The 25,360-nt window shown below is 49.0% G+C and overlaps 1 protein-coding gene across 2 annotated transcripts in view; it reads right to left on the bottom strand.

Annotated features, from left to right (window-relative positions):
- Positions 1-25,360, bottom strand: part of HAUS5 (HAUS augmin like complex subunit 5) — a 308,992-nt gene that overhangs the window by 166,043 nt on the left and 117,589 nt on the right. For both annotated transcript variants that reach the window (XM_086929970.1, XM_086929971.1), the window contains one exon: positions 13,349-13,511. In XM_086929970.1, the coding sequence (XP_086786096.1) occupies positions 13,349-13,511 (163 nt within the window). The remainder of the gene's footprint in view (positions 1-13,348; positions 13,512-25,360) is intronic.

The raw sequence follows: 25,360 nt of genomic DNA, 5'->3' as shown, positions 1-25,360 counted from the left end.
TTTAGCTCACTTCGCCACCTCGGTTCAGACTCCGCTATATGCAAATTAGTCTTGACCCTGTGTCTCATGGGAACAGTCCAGCCCGAACTGCGAAGCTATGTCTTCCCTGAACAGGAAACAAGCATCCTGGGACCGGTTTCTGGGTAACACCCTTTATCTGCCAAGAAAGCTTGAATCCAGTGGCAAAGTGAGCAAGGGACCCACGTCCGGGCCTACCCTGCCAACTTAGGGCGAACAAAGCAAATACAAGTTTACCCAGCCCAAAGCACTCCAACCCGAAATCCCCCCATCCCAAGATCTCTGCGATAAAATTTCAGACTATTTTGACGAAAAAAATCGCCTCCATCCAAATGAACTTCCCCCCTCCACAAACCCATCAAGGGCCCCCTATCCCTGACAAATCAGAACCCCCAGTTGGGAGTCTCAAACATTTCACCCCTGTCACTCTAGCCCAAACCAGAGAAGTCATTCTATCTTGTAAGTCCGGCTCCCCCTCTGACCCATGCCCTCCCAAGATTCTTCACCAACTCATTGACATTGCTAACCCTGTCATCAATGACATAGTCAACTCGTCACTTAGCACCGGATCTGTCCCTCGCATATGGAAAAGGGGCATAGTCAAACCGCTCATGAAGAAAGCTAACAAATCTCCGGAGGACCTGACCAATCTCCGCCCGATCACCCTTCTCCCTGCCTTGGGTAAAATAACAGAACAGCTGGTCTACAAAGAACTTAAGATCCACTTGGAAGCCCACAACATACTTCACCCCCAACAGTCTGGTTTCCGTCCCAAACACTCAACCGAGACCGCTCTGATCGAACTGTCAGATACCATAAAAACGCTGCAAGACCAGAGGAAGAAGGCTATTCTCATACTTCTCGACCTCACAGCAGCGTTCGACACCATTTCCCACTCTATCCTTATCAACCGACTGATGGACATAGGGATTTCTGATACGGCCCTATTATGGATAAAATCATTCCTCAGCGACAGATTCCAAACTGTCGCTCTTGGTCCTTTTCAGTCCAAAGAAAAAAAGGTCTCCTCCGGAGTACCCCAAGGGTCCATCCTAAGTCCCCTCCTTTTTAATATTTACCTTATCCCACTCCTTTCCCTGATTGAATCATACGGCATACCAGTAACCTCGTATGCCGATGATATGCAGTTGATTGTACCCCTTGAGGATAACTCAACCAAAGCTGAGCTCAATCTCAAAAACTGTTTAACTGCGGTCTTCCACTGGATGGACATAACCATCTCAGATGTAACTCCAGCAAAACAGAGATTCTCCCCATCGGAAAGAACACCTCCTTCTGCCCAGCCCTCTGGTGGCCAGACAACTCTGTTGCCCCTCCGCAGACAGTAACAACAGCTAGAAACCTCGGTGTAACATTTGAATCGGACCCATCATTCGACCAGCACGCCAAGAATGTTGCCGGCAGATGCTTCGGCATAATAAAATCACTCAGAAAGTTTTTTTACTTTCTCCCCCTTGAGGCCAGAAAAACAGTAACAGTGGCCCTCATAATTTCACGCCTTGATTACTGTAACGGCCTCTTGGTAGGGACAAAAAAGTCCACACAAACCAAACTCCAAAGCGTCCTTCACACGGCTACCCGACTGGTCCTGAAATTACCCCGCAAATCTTCTGTCTCTGCAGCCCTAAAATCCCTGCATTGGCTCCCCCTCCATAAAAGAATTCTTTCAAAATACTTACCATCGCCTTTCGGGCGTTCAACAAGACTGGTCCTAAATACCTTACCAAACGCTTCCCCCACTACAAACCGAGTCGTTCCCTCCGTTCTGCCCAAGACAATCTCATGTCTCCCGCCAGTTACAACTTGAAGACTAAAGGTGGAAAAACTTTAAATTCCCTGGCCATCAAAGCCTGGAACAACATGCCCAAACACTTGAGACAACAGGTCCTTGAGAAACCTTTCAGGAAACTTCTCAAGACCTGGATCTTTAACCTCCTCGACGACTGGACTAAAGCTGCCATCTAGCCCTCCTTCCGCTAACATGACTAGGCCTTCAGGATTTTTCAGCGCCATGATGCTCCCTTCGGAGAGACCGCTGCGCTTTAGAAATACCCCCTCAAATATCAAATATCAAAATATCAAGGAGATGATGGACGGAGCACTCCAGGATTGAGTCTGCTTTCTGTTGAATGAGCCCTTCAAACGTCATGTCCATCAAGGACGCGTGAAAGTCTTGAAGAAGCCAGTGGCACGCATCCAAGCAAGGCAGACAACAATACGGGTGTCCTCGGCACAGCCAATGCAGACAGCAATGTAGACAAAGGCGAGTAAGATGTATGTGGCCGCACTCTGACCATCTTGCATCACCTGTGCCAAAGTGTGATCAAACTCCTCAGGAAGGGTGGGCAGGATCTTGCTCGCCACGTAAATCTGAGGGCTTGAGCTGTTACTAAAGTGAGCTCTCCCTCAATGCTTTCTATGGGCCTATTTTGTTCTATGGTACTTCAAGACTTTATTTTTTCTAAAGAATATAATATTATAATATTATGGAATATTATTTTATGTGTATATATGTATATATTATGTATATATATATATATGTATATATGCTTCTTACTACTATGTTATGTACCGTGGGACTCCCACTTCGATGACGGGGAATTATTCAAGCATGTGAATCTATGAAAGACACCCCTAATACTGGAGAACATTGGCATCACTCAGGTCCATTTGCCAGTCCGGTTCCTCAAGCTGGTCAGTTAAAGAGTCCAGCGGCCCCTCCCAGTCCTCCTCCTTACCTTCTGGCCCAAAAGAAGCACCAGAAATAAACACAGGAACTAAAGTCCCTTCCGGCATCAGAATAGACGTCGGTCCGGCTCGGCGTCCACTTCGGTGATGAAGATTGGGTCGGCGCCGACCCGGGGCACAGTCGACGACGGGAACGTCTGAGTCTGGATCGGCATCTGGGTGGTCGAGTGAGATCAACCAGTGTCAATCCGGACCAAGGTCTGGATCCACGGGGACCCTCCGTATCAGGGGCAGAAGCCGCAGTGCGTCAAAGTCCCAGAGCCCCCGACCGACCCCAGGGAGCCAAGAAGAGCCGGGCTTCCCAAAGATGAGGTACAAGGCCGCATAGAACTTCTGAATCTGGGTAGGAGGTGCTCTGGCTCCCGGAAAGGGAGAAAGGTGAGGAGCAGTCCCAGAAGTAGGGTCCAGAGAAGGAGCTATTGATCAACGACGCTCAGGATCTATCGTTGCGTCACGTCAGCAACCGATGGAAGAAGTTCAAGAACGTCTGTGCTTCGACATCTTCTTGTGCTTCCCTGCCCTGACTTACTCAAAGATCTCCCTAGGGACTTCGAGTGCGAGGAGTGTGGGCTCCGCGACCAATCGAGACCTTCCCCTAGAACGAGAGCGACGCAGAGGCAAGCGGCGGGCCTCCGCCAGCTTTCGGAACTTTCCTGCAAAGCCTTTGAGGTTCATGGCCCGGCACTCAGAGCACGACTTCGGGTTGTGGTTGCCCTGAAGACACCAGGGGCACACAAGGTGCGGATCGGTCACAGACCTGATCCGGTGACAGGAACTGTAGGGCTTGAAGCCGGTCCTTCGCTGGGACGTACGACTCACATGGAGTCTATGACTCGAAAAAGACATCGACAAAAAGTTACCCAAAAAAGAGCGCTCCCTGCAGCCCCTAAACCATTGTTTTAAAGCTTAGTTGTGCCCCTGGTAGGAGCACCATGAAGACCCAAAAATATCAATTATTTAGCCCAGTGGTTCCCAATCAGTGCGCCGCAGCGCTCCGGTGTGCCATGAAAACTAGCCAAGGGCGCCACGAACAGATGCTCACACAGTTTGGGAATCACTAATAAATAGTATGTTTCACGTATGTGCATCTAAATTCAACACTGCTCCGTGTGGTCAGGCCTGCAGTGGTTGCCCTGGGCCATGAGAGGGCAGTGTAATCTCACTTTCATGGCATCTACTATCAGAACAGGAGGGAAGCGAGGATGTTTCAATGTATTTGCTTTCATGCTGTCCGGTCAGGTGAAGTCCGCTGTCTGACCTGACCACATCAGACAGCCTGTGGGTCTTTTTGCACCAAGTAATGCATGTACATAGAGTGGGCGTCAGCTGTCTTCATTGAGCTGCAGTCGACAGGCTGAAAAAGAAGTTCAAGCTCCCTTTACCAAAATGGTAGTGGTAAAAACGTGCTTGTCCGCATTCCAAGAGTTCCACCGAGTTAAATTGCCCACAAATTCGGTCCTGCACTAGTTTCTTGCTGAGTTCGCAGCAGGCAGCAAAGGCGGCGGACTGTCTCTCCCTTTTACATAATGGCACGCTGTTTTTCTCCTTTTTCTGTTCTACTCTAGAGGGTCTTTGGCCGGAATTGCAGAATAGCTCAACCCAGACTTTTGAGGTCTGGGTTTTGAGGTCTTTCAAAATGTTAAAGCGGCTGCTGAGGCCTTAGTCAGAGATAGGCGGTAAGAGAAAGTATTTCTTTGCAAGGAGGGATATGTATTATTTACAAACTTATTCGGAAAAAGGTGGGGGTGAGGGTTGGGGAGCAGGGGATATGAAACAGTGCGACTTACAGTATACAAAAACCAGGCTCCAATCTCAGTAACATAATTCAGAGGGGTGAGAGTCTGCTGCAGTCATATGCAAGCAACAGATCTGCAGGTCACAAGTGCAAATGCCAGTAGTAGCCTTTAGGGTTAACGGGACAGTAGCGAACACCACAATATAATATTTGTTTTTACACTGCTTTTTTAAAAAAATCACAAATATTTACAATTTAGGGAGCATAAAAACACAGAAGTTTGTCCACAATTGCAGGATTTTTGACCTGATAGAAGCCAGGGTTAAAATCCATGTGTGTAAATTCCAAGGCTGCTTTAGGTTTTATTTATTTTTAGGTCTAAAAATCTGCTTATTCACTTTAGAAAATAAGTTTCAGGTGTACGCCTTTACAGTCTGACATATTATTGTAAGTAAACAATTTGTAATCACGCCTCCGCTTTAGCTCCCTTTTCTGCCTTTCTTATTCTCTTTCCTGAATCTAGAACCCAGGAGCCTAGCAAACAGAATCACCTGTGACCATCAAATCAAATGAGAATATTAAATTGCAGGAAAACCACGTGCAATGCCAGTGCCCAATCTAATGTTTTTTGTTTGCCTTTTCTGTTTGCCAAACATTGCTGCAGACTTACTCCAAACCTTGATTGTGTTTGAATGTGTCTAGATCATGTTTGTTTCAATTCTTTTTTTCCATTGTCCTCGTTTGCACATTATATTTAAAAGAAAATTGGAATAAACAGCCAGAGAACAGCGGTCACTATTAATAGTATCATCCAATGTATATTTGTTTGCAAAAGTGAATATTTAGTTACGCAAGCTATGGCTTATTTTGTTTCTCATAACGTGTTGGTAATTCTTTGTGAATCCCTCACCCGCTGTCTTTTTCAGAATTTGTAAATGGCTAAGAAACATGGCATGCCCTGATTTGAGGTGAATAAATCTTGTCAGGGTTTCGTCTGATGAAACTCACAGTGTGTCAAACAGTCTGCAGTGCACACGCCAATGTGTTTCAGGCATGCACACTGACGTGCATTTACAGTTCACTTCTCTGAGAACACTACGTCCCTCCAATTAGTCCAATCAGTTGTTGATACAGCATGGGGCTCTGCAGTGGCTAGGATAGGATTACATCTGTTTTTTATAATACCTTCAGCTTCATCCCAATTATTTTTAGGGAAAAACATGAAAGTACTCCAGAGAATGGGCTTACATTCACCACCCACCACAAAAGGTATCGTAATGGGGAGCCGCGGCCAACAGTCGATAGATAAAGGGAGCCGCAGGTTGGAAAAGTTTGGGAACCCTTGTAGGGCATTGTGAGGCACTCCCTGTAGGGAGAAATAAATATGGAATGAGCTGCTACTCCACTCATTTCATATTGTTGTCTGTTTATTTTCTCGTTTGTGTGCCCTGGTCCCACCCGGTTCACCCAACAATTATTTCAAACTTTGGGGGTGGAAGGGGAGGAGGGGGAAGGGGAGTCCTGCCGCCTGTAGCCCATCTGGCTGCAGACGTGTGCGATAAGGAGTAGTTTCTGTCCTGTAACTCCAGTTCTGTAGTAGGGGTATCTCTGTTATAGTCATAATCTAGTGAATAGTCCCGCCCATGTGCGTGGACCCCGGTAATCAAAAATAATCTCTTAAGTTGTCAAAATAATGCAGAAACTGCAAAGACACTTAAGAGAGAATTTAAAGACAAATAATGCAGCCTATATCCACAGGCTACACTGTCCAGTACTTCAACTAGAAATTCCACCAAAAATCACCACACACAGCCCAGCCTGCTAGTTTCTACCATAGAGAAACCTGCCTCCCCCAGTCAAAGACTCAGGAATGATAGAGAGGAAGGTAGGGACAGACAAGCCCCATAGGCTGCCATTATGTGGCTTAAATAGGATACTGTGCCTTTAAGAGAACTTTCCAGACTTCTCCCAGTATCCCAGAATGCATAGCAGGTCCAACTTACTTTCAGTTCTTTTTGAAGGCGTATACAACGCCAGACCTGCAGCATTGTTTACATGAAGAATTCTCCACCGGGGAGGAGGGAGGGCGCTTATGACTATAACAGAGATACCCCTACTACAGAACTGGAGTTACAGGACAGAAACTACTCCTTCTGTAGTAGGGGATCTCTGTGTATAGTCATAATCTAGTGAATAGAATGGCAAGCCCATCCCCACAACTAAGCGGCGGTGGAGAGTAATTACATAATGCCACTATTGTGCGAACAAATTCCGCAGCGAAGCCTGTCCAACCTGAGCATCTGCCCTGGCGTCAGTGTCCAGGCAGTAATGCTTAGCAAAGGTATGAACCGACTTCCAAGTGGCTGCCTTGCAGATTTCAGCAATCGGCACGTTACGGAGCAGAGCCGTCGTGGCAGCTTTGCCCCTGGTGGAATGAGCCTTAGGCTTACCTCCTAAGGTCTTATTAGCCTTCTGATAACACAATTGTATGCAGGACACAATCCACCTAGAGATGGACTGCTTAGAGGTCGCAAGACCTGTCCTGACCGATCCATAATTGATAAACAACTGGTCAGACCTACGAATATCTTTGGTTTTATCCAGATAAAATTTGAACACCCTCCTAACATCCAGAGAATGGAGAGACCTCTCCGCTGGGGATGAAGGGTTCTGAAAGAACGTAGGTAAAGTTATAGTCTGGTTGACATGAAAGTCAGAAATAACCTTGGGAAGAAATTTAGGGTGAGTACGCATAACAACCTTAGCAGCATGAAATACAGTATAAGGTTCATTACAACACAACGCCTGAATTTCACTCACCCTGCGGGCCGATGTAATGGCCACGAGGAACGCCGCCTTCCAGGACAGGTGCTGCAACGAAGCCTTATGAATAGGTTCAAAAGGTTCCTTCATCAATCTGGACAGCACCACATTCAATTCCCATGAAGGCGAGGGAAGCCTGACAGGAGGGAATACTTTCTTCAATCCTTCCAGAAAATCTTTGATCACGGGGATCTGGAAAAAGGAAGTCTGTGAAGGGCATTTCCTGTAGGCAGTCAATGCAGCCAGATGAACCTTAATGGAATGCACATTAAGGCCAGACTGCGCCAAATGTAAAAGGTAAGGAAGGATGACATCCTCCTTACAGGTCGTAGGATCATGGTTCTTAGACTGGCACCAGATACAAAACCTCTTCCACTTGTAAGCATATGAAGTCCTAGTGGAAGGTCTCTTGGACTCCTTCAGAATGTCCATGCAATCATAGGGCAGATTAAGATGGCCATACTGCACTATCTCAGGAGCCATACCGCCAAACTCAAAGACGAGAGGTTGGGGTGTAACATCCGTCCCCCGAACTTCGTGAGAAGGTCCGGCCTGCACGGCAACCGAATGTGAGGAAGGAGAGACCGGTGAAGTAGGTCCGTGAACCACCACTGCCTGGGCCACTCCGGGGCGATGAGTATCATCCGAGCCCTGGACCGGGCCAGCTTGATGAGCACCGCCGGAATCAGGGGAATGGGAGGAAAGGCGTACAGAAAGTTGTTCGTCCAGTCGATCCATAACGCATTCCCCAGCGTCCCTTGCTGGAAGTACCTGGAGGCGAAGTCTCTGCACTTGCTGTTTTCGGCGGTGGCGAACAAATCTACGTCTGGAGTTCCCCACCTTGCGAAGACTTCTCCTACTACTTCGTCGTTTATGACCCATTCGTGGTTTTCCTGAAGCAGTCTGCTCAGTGCGTCTGCCTGAACATTCTGCACACCTGGTAGATGGGTGGCCGTTATCGTCAGTCCTCTGGCCAGGAGCCAGTGCCAGATCGTCTGCGCCTCCTGTGACAGAGTGCGCGATCTAGACCCCCCCTGCTTGTTGAGGTAATACATCGTGGTGGTATTGTCCGTCTGTACAAGCAGAGAGTTGGTCCGGAAGGACGGAAGAAAGGCCTTCAGCGCCAAGCGAACAGCTCTGAGTTCCAGGAAATTGATGTGATACGTGGCCTCCATCGGTGACCACGTGCCTTGAATCTGCAGAGTCCCGGAGTGCGCTCCCCATCCCAGAAGAGACGCATCCGTCACGACAGTCTGCGTGGGAATGTCCTTGTGAAAGGGAACCCCTCTGAGGAGATTCTCCGCCGAACACCACCACTTCAGGGACTGAAGAGCATGCAGCGATAGGCGAATCTTGTCGTCCCAAGATCCTTTCCTCTGATCCCACTGGTCCTCCAAGCACTCCTGCAACGGTCTCATGTGCAGCCGTGCGTGTGGCGTCAGGAAGATACAAGAGGCCATCGATCCCAGTAGAGAAGACACCGTCCTCACTGTTGTAGATGGAGTCGTCATAAGAGCCTGAGCCTTCCGAAGGAGTGATAATCGTCGCTCTTCCGAAGGAGACACGCTTGCTGACAGCGTATTGATGGAGGCTCCCAAGTACTGTATGCATTGGACCGGAGTCGGGACAGACTTGGCCATGTTGATGTGCAACCCCAGTTTGTTCAAGAGAACGCACGTCTTCTGGAAGTGTGCTCGCGCTTCCGAGAAGGAGGATGCCTTGATCAGCCAATCGTCCAAGTAAGGGTAGACGAACACCTTGTTCCTCCTCAGGTGTGCCGCTACCACCGCCATGCACTTCGAGAATGTCCTTGGCGCAGACTTCAGTCCGAATGGGAGTACTGTGTATTGATAGTGATTGGTGCCGACTTGGAACCTCAGGAACTTCCTGTGTTTGTGTGCAATGGGCACATGGAAGTAAGCATCCTGTAGGTCTATAGCGCAAAGCCAGTCTCCCCGTTGCAACTGAGGGTAGATCTGGTGCAACGACAGCATGCGGAACTTTTCTCTGCGAATCCACTTGTTTGCCTGTCGCAAATCCAGAATGGGCCTGAACTCGTTCTTGTCCTTCTTGCGAACCAGAAAGAACCGGGAGTACAGACCTCTTCCTCTCTGAGACAGAGGTACGTCTTCTATCACCCTTTTCCTTAACAGGATATCTGCTTCCGCCTGAAGCTCGCGCAGCTGAAACTGCGAGCTGACCGGGGGAATCGCTGGAGGAGGGCTGGTGAACCGAAGACTGTATCCATTGCAAACAATATTCAGCACCCACTTGTCCTGAGTAATTTTTCTCCACTCTGCCAGAAAAAGTTGGATGCTTCCCCCTACCGGAGTGGGTAACGGATCCGGGGGAAGTAAGTTCCTAGGGCCCAGACCCCGCCTGGCCCTTGGGCGCCGGAGCCGACTGCTGGCCTCCTCTGCCCTTCTGCCGCTTCTGGAACGGCTTACGGAACGGCTGCTGCTGTTGCGAGTGCCCCGAAGCCTGTCCCCGTCCTCGGCCTTGTCCTCCGAACTGCCGTTGGAAAGGGCGGTACTGCTTCTTGGTCTCCTTGGGCTTTTCCAGGCCCACAGCCGTCAGCGTTTCGGCCTCCGCCTTCATGCGGGCCATTTCATCATCTGCGTGCTTCCCGAAGAGGGTCTCCCCGGAAAACGGCAGATTGGCCACCCTCTGCTGTGCGTCCGGTTTCAGGGACGTCAGCCGGAGCCATGCGTGGCGCCGTTGGTTGATCCCGTGGCAGAACCCGTGAGCAGCCAACAGGGAAGAGTCCGCAGCCGCGCTGATTATCTGGTTGGCCACCAGCATCCCCTAACTCAGGACTTCCATGAAGTCTTCACGCTGCTCCAGAGGTAAATGCTCCGCAAAGCGCTCGAGGGAGTCCCAGAGGGCGCGGTCGTAACGCCCCAACAGAGCCGTGGCACTCGCCGCTTTCATAGATGTCGCGGAAGTCCCACAGATTTTTCGCCCCGCCGAGTCCATCCACCTAGACTCCTTGTCCGGGGGAACCGTGGAGGTCGGAGTGGTGGCATGCTGCTTGCGGGCCGCCGTGACGATGACGGAGTCAGGCGGAGGCTCCGCTCTCAAAAAGGCCGGATCCGAGTCGGGAGCCCGGTATTTCTTTAGTAATCTGGACGTGGCCGCTCTCGTCACCGCCGGGGTGAGAAACAGCGCCATAGCCGGTTCTTCCAGGCCCGGCACCAAGGGCAGGAGGGGACGAGACATGTGCCTCTGATGTAGAGTCTCGAAAATGACGGACGTCTTCGGAGTAGGCACTGTCAGTGTAATGCCTAGCTTCGCCGCGCCCCTCAACAGGACGTCCTGAAAGGCAACCAGGTCATCTATCGGGGACACTCTGGTGTCCGGCGACCCCGATAGTGTAGGTGAATAGTCCCTGGTCCCAGATGATCTCGTGCGAGAGCGAGATTCGCGCCTCCTATGGCGGTGTCTCGACCTCGTGTGTCGCCTCGACGACGATCGACGGTGTCGCCTCGACGACGACCGACGGTGTCGCCTCGACACACGAGGTCGATACACGTCCCTGCGCCTTCGGCGTCGGTATGAAGACCTCGACGTCGACGAAGACGATGACGTCGACGGCGGCTTCGACGTTGGCTTCTCCTTCGCCGTCCAGCCGTCACGCCGTCTCGACCCGGAGCCCCGGGGAGACGGGGAGCACGCCGTCGTCATCCCTCTCGACGCCGTCGTCGAAGCCCTAGACGTCGACGGAGAATGGGATCGTTGGCTGGACTTCCTGCCCCCGGGGAGCCCCCCAGGGGCCTCAGCAGAGGCAGAGGGATCCCTCCCAGGCTGCCCAGACCCACCTGCAGCACGTTGACGCCTATCCTCCAGGCCAGCCAGCCTGATCTTCAATCTGTCCCTGAGGGTCCTAGCAGAAAGTTGCTGGCAGATAACACACTCCTCAGGGCCATGATCTTCTGGAAGGCACACGATGCAGACATCATGGGGGTCGCTTTTGGCCTTCTTCCTCTCACATGCTGGGCACTTAACAAAAAGGCCAGGCATTTCGGAGCCCCAAAACGCCTAAAAAACAGCACAAAAGTGAGAAGAGAACACCAAGCAGTAACTGCAACACTTTTAAAAGTCAAAAGTGCAAAAACGAATTCAATAAACCCTTGAAAAAGGGAGAGCTCAATGCCAGGGTCCTGTAAGCAGGAGCCGGAAAAAAGAACTGAAAGTAAGTTGGACCTGCTATGCATTCTGGGATACTGGGAGAAGTCTGGAAAGTTCTCTTAAAGGCACAGTATCCTATTTAAGCCACATAATGGCAGCCTATGGGGCTTGTCTGTCCCTACCTTCCTCTCTATCATTCCTGAGTCTTTGACTGGGGGAGGCAGGTTTCTCTATGGTAGAAACTAGCAGGCTGGGCTGTGTGTGGTGATTTTTGGTGGAATTTCTAGTTGAAGTACTGGACAGTGTAGCCTGTGGATATAGGCTGCATTATTTGTCTTTAAATTCTCTCTTAAGTGTCTTTGCAGTTTCTGCATTATTTTGACAACTTAAGAGATTATTTTTGATTACCGGGGTCCACGCACATGGGCGGGACTATTCACTAGATTATGACTATACACAGAGATCCCCTACTACAGAAGGTGCATGCCAACCTTTTATTTTTTTTTACTTTGGGTGCCCCGGTCCTACCCGGAGCACCCAACAACTATTACCAATGTTGGAGGCTGCGGGGTAAGGCCGATGCCCCCCTAGGCCTTGCCTACTTCCCAGTCAGCACCCTTCCTGGGTAAAGGCAATCTTTTTTTAAACAAGGGAACCCCAGTCCCACCTGAGGGATCCACAACATTGGCAGTAGTTAAGGTCAGTAGGGGAGAGGCCCATGCCCCCCATGCCCAGCCAATTTCACGGGCTGCACTCAAGATGGGTGCCGTCTGGAACGTGCTGCACTGGGTTGATCCTGTCCAGCAGGAGCAGCTTTTGTTCTTTCTCCCACCAGCCAGTAACAAACCAATGTTTCCTGCCCAAGAGAGCAGGCTTTATGAGGCTTGAGAAGCAGTGCTCCATATCCCTTGTAAACAGATCTGCAACATGCCCCTGGAGATGGGGATCCAAGAGGACATTACAAAGCTTAGGGAGAGGGGGGCCCCACGCGCCCTTCCCAAATAAATAAAGAAATCATAGGGCTCCAGGGGGTGTGTTCACCAGGGACATTAGGTGGTTACAGGAGGTGGCTGGTACACACACCTCAGTGGTGTGTGGGGAGCTCAGTGCATGGTTTTCACTTTTTCTTAAAAGGGAACTACCTTTTTTTATTGTACTGCAGAACTACTGCAGTAATGTATTTGTTCATTTTTTGACATAGGCGGACAGGGTATTTCATGTCTTCCCTCAATAATCTTTTTCTCTGGTCTTCCTATGACACAGGGATGCAAACCCAGAGTCCTAAAATGGGTGCCAAGCAACTTTGCAGATGTTGACGGTAGCCAATCAGATCTTATTTTTAATCGGTCGGTCACACAGTAATAACGTGGACTGAAATAGCTGTACATTTTGAACCTTAAAAACTACTGAAAAGATTTGCATCAAATCACAAAAAGTATGCTTTCTGGATAGAGTTCTAGCTTTGTGACACATTTTATGTAACTCCATTCAGATGTTTTGGCTGTAGCGGTGTCTAAAGTTTTCATTGCTGCACAAGGAATGCAGATCTGGAACTATAACATACCACAAGTTAAAATTATGAATGAACGGGCAGATACACAAAATATTATGCTCCTATTCATCACATCACAGTGAAATCTCAATATCAAAGTCTCCAAAAACATACACTTCAAATGCACGCAGGACTGGGTTGTTAATGCAGCAACGCACACTTTCTGCGAAGGGCTAACAAAATTGTGACTCTGGAAGAGGTACAACTGCAATCAACCTATAAGCGGTGAACAACAAGGCCCCTTTCCAACACCTGCATTCTGGCATGAAGAACAACATGTTCAACGGGTCCCAACAACATTATTTAACATAAAATGGACTTGCCACCAGCTTCCGAAACTGCTTGATCTGGAGCTGCTTCTCTTTCAATGCACATTTCTGCTTGGTCTTCGTGGAGTTTTCATCTTCCAAAGCACGGCACTGCTTCAGGAGGGTGTCTAGAAAGGCCTTCAGAAGCACATGTTTCAGCTCCAGGTCAAATGCCTCCCTGTTCAGAAGAAAGAGCACACTGAGGATTCTAGCTAATGGCCAAGTAAACATCAGAGAGTTGACAATGACAGCCAGCCACATGCCGATTCCAACTACTAGATAACTAAACGCCCAACAATAGGAAAGTGCTTTCCTTGACCGGAATCTATAATTTGGTAAATCCAGAGAAAAAAGGCCTTTCTGAACAGAGGGGATTAAGATTTGCTGATCTCTAACATCAAACCAAAGCCTTTGTCCACTAAACATGAACAGTCAATTAGAGGTTTCAAAGCAGAAATTGTTTGGACCTTGATGGATAAGGAAATTTGAAACTCTGAATAGCCACTCCTCTAATTAGATAACACTTCATGCAACTTTCTATTTTTCCCCTTTCATCCATGCATTCAGATTACACTCCCTAGCAGGGGGTCAAAAATTATCATTTCACTGCAGCAAGAGGCTTTCTTACCTCTGGATCCAGCTTCATTGTTCTTGGCCTCCTCTTCCTCCCTATGCTCATCTTTGATGGTACTTTGGTGATTTAACACTAAGATTGCAGCCAGAATGCTGATGAACACATACATGGTGGTAGCCCCTTCTTCCAATGAGCATATATTGCAAACTGAATTATTATTATTTTTTCTTTGTCTCTGTCTATGCAGCTTACAATACCAGCCAACAGCTACACTATGTAACCTCATTGTTGACATGCGAGCCAAAAATACCAATTGCTTTCTGTTAGTCTCAGACACAAGGATCTGTGCACTGAAATTATGGCCAGGATCACAGGTGATAATTCTTTAACATCCCCTGTGGCTCGGTGAAATCATGGACACCAATAGGACTGTGTGCACTACCTCCATGAAGTCCTGCCTCTTAGCCCTAACATGAAGGCCCCTAATTTCGCTTTGACAGAGACTGCTCATAGCAACCCAGCAAGGCAATGAAGCTTAACATCTTTATTCTTCTGGCACATGCTTCACATGTCTTCCTTCCCAACATCTAGCTTCTTGATTTCCTTGACGGATGGCTATAACAACATTCAGACTGGTAACTCTTCACCCTTGGCTGCTGGCCTGGCGTTTGAGCTACACTTCTTGAGGATCTAGGAAGTTGCAGACTTAGTCATAGTTAGAGTTAAAATCTCTTTACTGTGCTTGAGGGAGTCAAGTACAGAAGGCATGAGGGAGCTCTGTTCTGTAAAGATTCCCATGCTATAGAAGCAGTGCAATTATGACAACTGCCACTTGTGGTTGTATGTAGTCTATAGCATAATGGACACAAACTGACCCAACATTGCACCACAGACCTAGGATCTTCTGAAGTCTAAATGGAGAAAATTCCAAATCCATATTACAAACCAAAATTCCACATATGAACTTCTTCACAGTGCCTGAGATCCAGTGGATAGTTAGCGAGGAACTGTGCAGATCACCAATTTGCAGTGCTATTGCATCCGGTCTCAACCGATGGCAGCTTATTAGGATCTCTGTGTTAGTGCTGCTTCTTGGTGCCCAAGTGTTATGTTATGTTATGTTATTTGGATTTTTTAAGCGCACAGCTGCCCCAGCTAAGGGGCGTCCCGGCGCTGTAACTGGAAAAAGTAACATAACTAATAACACAGAAAAAGTAGGGAGTGATTAATAAGACAGAGGAAAGAAATAGGTTTTGACAGCTTTCCTGAAAGCAAGAAGGTCATCCAAAGAGCGAATGTAGGCAGGAAGTGCGTTCCATAGTTTAGAGGCCACGACCGTAAACGATCGGCCACCCAATCTACATTTTTGAAATCGGGGGACAAGTGCCAGATTTTGGCCAGCAGAGCGAAGGCTGCGCGAAGGGGTGTACGAGGACAAAAGGTGCTGAAGGATGATAGGGGTGTTAAATTTAAGAATTTTGAACGCAAAGCAGAGGGCCTTGAACTCTATCCGCCTGATTACTGGCAGCCAGTGCAGATTGAAAATTGTGCTACGGGCTGAGCAGGAGTGTGGCAGGCCCACCAGGGCCCTAGCTGCCGCATTCTGCACCCGTTGAAGTCGCAAGACTTCAGCCTGGTTGGCGCCCAAGAGCAGTGAGCTCGCGTAATCGAGCCTCGATAGTACGCTAGCTTGGATCACCATCTGGCGGGTGGGGGCATCAAAAAATTTGAGGATAGGCCTCAAGCCACGCAAAATGCCGAAGCACATGGATGCCACCTTCTTAGTGTGGAACGAGAAGGTTAGTTTGGAATCCAACCAGACGCCAAGATTTTTGAGTTCGGAGACAGGTTTAGGGGGAGGTCCCAGCTCCTTAGGCCACCAGCTAGCACCCCACAGATCAGGATGTTTCCCAAGCACCATCACCTCAGTTTTGAGGGTGTTGAGTTGTAAACAATTGGACGTAAGCCAACTAGCAACGGCCCTCAAACCATCCGCAAAGTTCGATGCCAGTTGGTCAGAGTCCCCGTTAAGAGCCACCGCCAACTGGGCATCATCGGCGTATGATACCATAGTGAGACCCCAACTCTTCGCAACCTCCGCCAAAGGTTGAACGTAGAGGTTGAAGAGAGTGGGGCTCAACGCCGAGCCCTGCGGGACTCCTTGAGTGATGGCGTGGGGCTTAGATCTGAACGGTGGCACTAAAACCTGAAAGGATCGTTCCGAAAGGAACGATTGAAACCAATCCAACGCCCTGCCTGAAATACCAGCCTCACCAAGCCTTCGAATAAGAATGGTGTGAGATACAGTGTCAAAGGAGGCACTGAGGTCCAAGAGGACCAGTGCCGCCGTTTGACCTGCATCTAGTACAGAGCGGAGATGTTCAACCATGAATAGAAGTGCCGTCTCTGTACTATGTCCAGATCTAAAACCATTCTGTGTAGGATCTAGAAGATGTGCAGATTCCAGATGGTTTGTTTAAGATGTTATTCACATGGGCCTCTGTAATTTTTGCCACCCAGGGAAGGAGGGAGATGGGTCGATAACTCTCCGGCTTCAACGGATCCAATCCAGGCTTCTTTATGATGGGCATGACGCAGGCAGCCTTCCAACTAGGCGGAACTGAACCGATGGTAAGGGATTGCTCCACCAGATGGCGGATAGGAGGAAGGCAAAAGGACGCCGAGTCCATAAACTGGGCAGGTCTCAAAGGGTCATCCGGTGAGCCAGACTTGACCTTGGCCGCTAAGAGATTAAACTCCTGCTCCGATGGTATAGAGAGAGAGGCCAAGCACTGAGAAGTACGCAATGTCAAGGTCGTACTGTCAGGGTCAGCTTTGGGAAAAAAGCGGTAGATGGCATTTACCTTTTCCACAAAGAGGCTGGCTAACGACTCACAGTGGGCAAGGGAACAGATCTCCGTAGTAGGGAGTCTGTTCACTGTGAGCTCCTTCAAGACTTTGAAAACCAGTTTGGACGGATTAGAGCTCGCCTGGAACTCCTGTGCATAGTAGTCAGCTCGGGCCCGGCAGACAGCTCTGTGGTATGTCTTTACCTTGGCCAGGTAGCATACTTTCAGGTCTTTATCATAATTCTTCCTCCATGCTCTTTCGGCTTGTCGGCAGCTAGCTTTAATACACCCGAGTGCCTCCGTGTACCAGGGATTAGGCGGAGAATGTCGATTCCTACTCCAGCCGGCTGGGATTAATGCGTCAAGGACTTTAACAATCCAAGCGCAAAAGATCGTATACCCAGTTGCAACGTCATCCGTGTGAGCCAGAGGTGTGGTGATCAGGAGACGATGGAAGTCCTCCAATTTTAGCTTTTTCCAGGGCCGCCTGAAAGATGTTTTATCAGGCTTCCCAATAGATTGTGTCACCATTGTGACAGAAAGCTCAATGAGGTAATGATCACTCCATCCCATGGGTTTAGGGGGTGAGACCTCGGCCAGTTGAAGGTTAGTAAAGACCGGATCGAGGATATGACCTCCCTCATGGGTCGGATGACGGACCAGTTGGAGTAGCTGTACTGCTTCAAGGTCGTCCAGCAGACCTCTAACCGCTGGTATCTCCATGGCATCGAAGTGTATATTAAGATCGCCGATGATGGTAATGTTGGAGGAGAGCAGAGAGAGAGAGCTTACCAGCCCAGGAAGGGCTTTCCTGAAAGCACTGTCACTCCCTGGAGAACGGTAAATCAGAAGACCTGACAATGTTTGATGCTGACTAATGCTGATGGAAAAATGGGCACACTCTGCGCCAGCCAAGTCCATAGGCTTCCAGGTGCAAGTGAAGCAAGTTTTAAAAGCCACGGCTATGCCTCCGCCTCTCCCCTTGCGATTTAGTGTATGAATTGCGTAGCCCGGAGGGAGGGCCAGATTAATAATGGCCGTATCCTCATCACCTAGCCAGGTCTCCGTCATGAAGAAGACATCAGGACCTTCTAAGGAGATCAGTTCATAAATATCTCGATGATGTTTCGACAGAGATCTGACATTATGGTGCCAAAGTTTAACGGCACTAGAGGGTGAAGGTTCCTTCTTACGATGCGGCAGTACCTGGCTAGGGGCCATCGTCGGTGCCAATAGTTTCCACCATCCGCATGGGCAAGTATGAGGGCTGCACAGGGGATGCTGAGCCGAGTGCGAACAAGAGGGCAGACATCGTCTGATCAAATGAAGAGCCTGACTGGAATACTGATAAATCATATTTGCAGCACGATAGCGTCCTGCCGCGTCCTGCGTCTCCCTTGCGCGGACTGGCAAGACTCTGGCAAGACTCTGGCAAGACTCTGGCAAGACTCTGGCAAGACTCTGGCAAGACTCTGGCAAGACTCTGGCAAGACTCTGGCAAGACTCTGGCAAGACTCTGGCAAGACTCCGGCAAGACTCCGGCAAGACTCCGGCAAGACTCCGGCAAGACTCCGGCAAGACTCCGGCAAGACACGGCGTCCGGCTGCGCGTTCCCTTTAGCACCTATGATATGGTCATATGAACTCTATAGGTCATCTTAATTTTTTGTACAGACTACATTTTGTGCACTTTGCCTAGTCATAGGCCTGTGTAGAAAATGACAGCCCCTGTCATCCTAGGTACCTATTAATGTGTAAGTTCGTCTTGACACTGACATATGAAGGTGTCACATCCTCCCGTCAATGACCTAAACAAAAACACCTAGTGCGACATCAGTCTAGTGTAGGTGCCATTTTTCAAAGTCAAATAACAACCAATAATATAGTCTGTATTGACGCATTAGTGCATTTTAGGACTAATATCTGATGTATACGATTATGTCAAGACATTCCTTGAGAGAGAGAGAAGATGGGTAGATAATACTATAAAATCCTAGTAAAATCTCTATCAACTTGAAGTGATCTTCACAACAGATACCACCCCATAACCTCCCATCCTCCCTCCGCCTCACAAGATCCTGACCGAAGACTGCCAGACCGGCGTACTGCTGCAGCCTCCAGTCCCAAACTGAACACTGATAATGAGTCGATCCAGAGAGGAGAGGAGCTGAGCCCAGCTGGGGTGTGTTCTGTTTAAAGAACACACTTTCCTGTCCCTCCTGATTACTAGTGTTTACTGTAAATAGGTATGCTGTCCGTCATACCCCAAGAAACTCCTGATGCAATTTAACCTAATCCATGTTCTCAAAGTAAAGTGCAAAGAATGAGTAGTTTCTTACCTGTAACTCCAGTTCTGTAGTAGGGGTATCTCTGTGATAGTCAATCTTGTGAATAGTCCCACCCATGTGCTTGGACCCCGGAGCAATCGAAAAACTCTCTTAAGTTGTCTTCTTCTGCAGTCCTGCATAGACACTTAAGAGAAAATCAAAGACAAATAATGCAGCCTAAAACTACAAGGCTACATTGGCCAGCACTTCATCTTGAAGTGAACAAGGATAGCCAAATAATACCAAAAATTTACAAATGTTACTAAGTTTCACACATAGAGAAACTCCCCTTCACAAAAATCCTTGTCATGATAGAGAGGAATTGTTGGACAGACAAGCCCCCATAGGCTGCTAATATGTGTCTGGAAAAGGGATACCGTGCCTTTAAGGAACTCTCCAGAGAGCCTTGGTATCCCAGGATGCACAGCCAAAGGCCTTTTACTTTCAGTTCTTTTTGAAGGTGTATAAAGCCAGGCCTGTAGCATTCAGTATATTATTGTTTCGTCCACTGGGGAGGAGGGCGGGTCGCTTATGACTATCACAGAGATACCCCTACTACACAACTGGAGTTACAGGTAAGAAAGTAGTAGGGGATCTCTGTATAGTCATCTTGTGAATAGAATGGCAAATCCCATCCTAACAAACCAACCAGCAGTGGAGGAAACAGACAAAACCACTACTGTGCAAACCGATTTCTCAATGAAGCCTGCCCAACCTGAGCCTCTGCCCTGGCATCAGAATCCAGGCAGTAGTGTTTGGCAAAGGTATGGACCGACTTCCAAGTGGCAAATCTATAGATATCTGCAATGGGAACAATACGGAGCAAAGTTGTTGTAGCCGCTTTGCCGCTGGTGGAATGAGCCTTAGTCTTACCCTCTAAGGTCTTGTTACCCTTCTGGTAACATAGCTGGATACAGAACACAATCCACCTAGAAATGGACTGTTTAGAAGTGGCAAGACCAGTCCTGACCGAACCGTAATTGACAAACAATTGGTCTGACCTACGAATGTTCTTTGTCTTATCCAAATAGAATTTCAACACCCTTCTTACATCCAGGGAATGAAGAGACCTCACCGCCGTAGAGGAAGGATGTTGGAAAAACGTAGGTAAACTTATCGTCTGATTAACATGGAAATCAGAAATTACTTTCGGAAGGAACTTAGGGTGAGTCCTCATGACAATCTTAGATGCATGAAATACAGTATACGGCTCTTGGCAACACAAAGCCTGGATCTCACTCACCCTGCGGGCCGATGTTATAGTCACAAGGAAGGCCGCCTTCCAAGATAAATGCTGTACAGAAGCCTTATGAATAGGCTCAAAAGGCTCCTTCATCAACCTTGACAGCACCACATTCAGCTCCCATGAAGGCGAAGGACGCCTAACAGGGGGAAATACCTTCTTCAATCCTTCCAAAAAATCTTTATTTACAGGAATCTGAAAAAAGGATGTTTGTGAAGGGCATTTCCTAAATGCAGTTAAAGCTGCGAGGTGAACCTTAATAGAGTGGAAATTAAGGACAGATTGAGCCAAATGCAAGAGGTATGGAAGGATGACATCTTCCTTACAGGAGGTAGGGTCAGCGTTCTTGGATGCGCGCCAGATGCAGAACCTTTTCCACTTGTAGGCATAGGAAGTCCTGGTGGATGGCCTTTTAGCCTCCTTAAGTATTTCCTTGCAGTTGTCAGGTAGGTTCAAGTGTCCATACTGTACTATTTCAGGAGCCAAGTCGCCAAACTCAACGATGAGAGGTTGGGGTGCACCATCTACCACCCGTACTTCGTTAGAAGGTCCGGCCGACATGGAAGTCGCAGATGGGGTTGGAGAGACCGTTGGAGCAGGTCTGTGAACCACCACTGTTGAGGCCACTCAGAAGCAATGAGGATCATTCGCGCTCAGGATTGAGACAGCTTGATGAGCACTTCCCGAATCAGGGGAATGGGTGGAAAAGCGTACAGAAAGCTGTTCGACCAGCTGATCCATAGCGCATTCCCCAGAGTCCCCGGTTGGTAAAACCTGGTGGTGAAGTCTCTGCATTTTCTGTTTTCGGCGGTGGCGAACAGATCTATTTCTGGAGTGCCCCATCTTTCGAAGATGTTTTCTAGCTCCTCGTCGTTTAGGACCCACTCGTGGTTTTCCTGGACGCGCCTGCTGAGTGCGTCCACTTGAGCATTCTGCACACCTGGTAGATGGGTAGCCGTAATGGTCAGTCCTCTGGCTAGGAGCCAGTGCCAGAATGCTTGCGCTTCCGGAGAGAGTGTGTGTAGGAAGGTGGATACCTGACTATGGTTACCCCAGATTTTTTGCCTAGTGTTTAGCTGGTTTTCGACTTAGTTGGCATGGGGCCCTGCTAATCAGGGCCCCAGGCTATCTGCTCTCTCTGTAAAATGGACTCCATGTACCTTAGGTACTTCTCCAATTGGATATTGGGTCACCTTATCAGCCCCAGTACAGTGTACTATATGTACCCAGGGCATAGGTGCATCCAAGGCCTACCAGGGGCTGCAGCATATCTTATGCCACCCCTGGCTGGCCATCTAAACAGATACAACTGGCTGGTAACACAGCTGGGACAAGGTGGTGTAATCACCCTTTGCTGTAAATATAGTATACCTATATCTAACCCAAAATGGACACATATATTCCTATAAGTCACTCCTATGGCAGGCCTTATCAATCCTGAAGGTAGAGTGCTTGGAAATATGTGAGATGGTGCTCTAGCATGAGCTGAGCCTGTCTGCAGCTTTCGGAACCATGTCCTTTAGCTGTTTCCATGATGGTGCCATACCATATACTCTTAAGTGCATTATAATCCTCGCGGTTATTGCTAACTTTGGTTTGGCATTATCAAAACATGACGAGTAAGGTGTCATACGATTTGGAATACAACCCCCTTTGCCAGTTCTGGCGACGGGGGGTAGCATTCCACCCTTTTAGAGGGACACGACATGTACAGAACTAGAACCCCGGTTAAAGTTAACCAGAGCCTCAGCATCACAAAATGAATGCTGCTGCCACAGACAAGTCTGACCTACTGCTGCTGGGAGTCCTTCCAGCAAGGGAGGCCTGGACAAAGGGTTTACTGCCTGGGGAGGTGCCAGCACCACCCCAGACAGGACTTTGTGTATCCAGATAGGAAACACTGAAAGGAATCAGACATGCCTGGGGCACACAAGGTGTCCCTGTGCATACCCCGGTTCAAACCAGTTGCTGGGGCACTCCAGCCCCAGCTCTGGCGCGAAACCTGACAAAGGATAGGGGGTGTAACTGCCCCCCTTCCTGGCCCCACCCATGGGAGGGACCTAGTCGCTAGTACAGCCCCCTTTAGCAGGATAAAGGTAGGAGCTGGTCCCATTCCAAATTAGATTATCCTGAACAACTCTACAAAGAAGAAACTCTGGACTTCGACATTCTGCTCCACAGAAGACTGAAGAAATCTACCTTGTGGCCAAGGAGTGACCACCCTGCAACCGCAGGCACCATCAAGCGTCCTAGCGGTTCACTTTGTCGTCCTTCCTGGCAGAACCAGACTTCAGAGCCCGACGAGACCCGGACTTCCAGACCTCTCCGACATCCCACATCTGCAGCACAGCTGAGATCCGTGGGTGCGACGAGACACGTGGGACCGGCCATCTTGAAGAAACTGCACTTCGCTTCCAGAACGACCTCTGAGGCACCCTCGAGAGTGCTTTGGGGATTGAGAAGCCCTAGCCCAGAGTAGCTCCTGCACCGAAGACCAGCCCTCCAGCATCCACAAGATCTGCCTGGGGCCCTTTTGCTTGGTTGCTACTCGACGCGTTGTCTGGTCACTTGCCGGCTGGCTAGTGGCCTCTTAGACGACGAAATCTTGAAACTACGCTGCTGGTCTGGTTGCTCCAGACTGGCCCTTGTTTCCCTACAAAGGAGGAGTACCCCGGACCCTCCTGGTCCGCACTAGACGCCATCTTTACTCGCCGCGTGGGTTGCATTTGCCAAGGCCTGTTGACTCCGACACTGGAACCGACACCGCCGACAGCTAGAGCCTGCGCAGGACAGCTCGTGCCTCCATCCTGGTAGTAGACAACGCCTCCTGGTTCACATGGCTGCAGAGTCAAGCGTCACCTCTTCACCTGATCGCAACGACATCATCTGGCTCCTTCCTGGTTCCACTCCGGTCACTGGCTAGTGACTTTGAACACTGTCCCCTCTGCTTTCAGGTCTCCATCTTCTTCGATCCTCCCTTGGATCACTCCGGACACCTTCCTACTGGTCGTCTGCAGCATCTTTTCTCCCAGCCTCCATTGACTTAAACGAGGAAACCCGACACACTTTCACACCTATGCATCCGCACCCGCAGCCCGTGGGTGAGGTAACAAGAGCATTTCGGTGCTCATAGGTTGATTGACTCTCCTAGTGTCCAGGTATCCTGTAGTTTTAGTCTCAACCAGTCAGAACTGTCCTTACTTCCATATTTTGTAAATTGTTCATGCTCATTGACTTTGCATTGAAACCCGCGTGTGTGCTCTAGCACTGCACACGCGTCCCGTGGGCCTCCTGCTCCTTACCTAAGGTTAGGTTAGTGTAGCCCCAGCGATTCTACAGCCTCTGGGCATACTCATTTCTTCTATTGTTCAATTTAACCCATTTACTTAGTATATGGTTTATCGTGCCCCTAGGGCACCATTGTAATTGTGCGACTTTCTGTATTTTTCTTAAGAGTATTGTTATGTGCTTACCCCTCTGATCTCATAAAGAGTTCAGAGGTGTTTGTTAGTAATAAATATATTGTTTATTTTCATAACAACCTGTGTGGTGTCCTTTCATCTGGTATTCAAGGGGTTATATGTGGTAAAACAGCTGGCTTCATATGCCAAAAGAGTTTAGCCTAAGACTGCTCTGTCCGTGCTACCATTAGGATAGCTGATCTATAAGGTTGACTTACAACCAATCACCATAAGGGTTGTTTGGACTGATACAAGGTGATCACTAGAACTAGTGAGCATCATATATCAGGCCAACTTCTCACAGTGTGCGCGATCTCGAGCCCCCCTGCTTGTTGAGGTAATACATTGTAGTCATATTGTCTGTCTGTACAAGCAGGGAGTCGGTCCGTAAGGGCGAATGAAAGGCTTTCAGCGTCAAATGAACAGCTCTGAGTTCCAGAAAATTGATGTGATATGTGGATTCCGCCTGGGACCACGTTCCTTGGATCTGTAGATGGTCTGAATGTGCTCCCCCGCCCAAGAGAGAAGCATCCGTCACAATGGTATGTACGGGAATGTCCTTGTGGAACGGAACTCCCTTGAGGAGATTCTCTGCTGAACACCACCATTTCCGGGACTGCTGAGCATGTAGAGACAGCTGGATCCTGTCTTCCCAGCTCCCTCGTTTCTAGTCCCATTGATCCTCTGACTGACTGACTGAAGGTACTTATAAAGCGCTCTTATGCCGAGGCGTCTTGCCGCTGTCCTCCAGACATTCCTGCAGTGGTCTAATGTGGAGTCGCGCATGTGGTATGAGGAAGATGCAAGAGACCATCAACCCCAGAAGAGAAGACCCCGTCCTCACATTCGTTGATGGAACGGACATGAATGCTTGAGCCTTCCGAAGGATCGATAAGTGTCGCTCCTCCAAAGGACACATGCTTGCTCTGAGAGTATTGATGGAGGCTCCCAAGTACTGCAGACACTGAACAGGAGTTGGAACGGACTTGGACATGTTGATGTGCAAACCCAGCTGGCTCAACAGAACAGCCGTCCTGTTGAAATGCAATTGCGATTCCTGGAAGGTGGAGGCTTTGATCAACCAGTCGTCCAGGTACGGGTATACGAATACCTTGTTCTTCCTCAGGTGCGCTGCCACCACTGCCATGCATTTTGAGAAAGTCCTGGGAGCAGACTTCAGTCCAAACGAGAGTACAGTGTACGGATAGTGATTGGTGCCTACTAGGAAGCGCAAGAACTTCCGATGCTTCTGTGCAATGAGCACATGGAAGTACGCATCCTGCAGCTCTATCGCGCAAAGCCAGTCTCCTCGATGCAACTGAGGGTAGATCTGGTGCAATGAAGCATGCGAAATTTCTCCCTGCGAATCCATTTGTTTGCTTGTCGCAAATCCAGAATGGGCCTTAACTTGTTTTTGTCCTTTTTGCGTACCAGAAAGAACCTTGAGTATAGACCCTTTCCCCTTTGAGACAGAGGGATGTCTTCTATCGCCCTTTTTTCTTAACAGGGTATCGGCCTCCGCTTGAAGTTTGTGCAGCTGGTATTGCGAACGAACCAGTGGAATAGCTGGAGGA

This window comes from Lissotriton vulgaris, chromosome 7 (genome assembly GCF_964263255.1).
Source record: "Lissotriton vulgaris chromosome 7, aLisVul1.2, whole genome shotgun sequence".
Taxonomy (NCBI): Eukaryota; Metazoa; Chordata; class Amphibia; order Caudata; family Salamandridae; genus Lissotriton; species Lissotriton vulgaris.
Note: the sequence above shows the minus strand (reverse complement) of the source record. Positions and strands in the feature narration are given on the sequence as shown.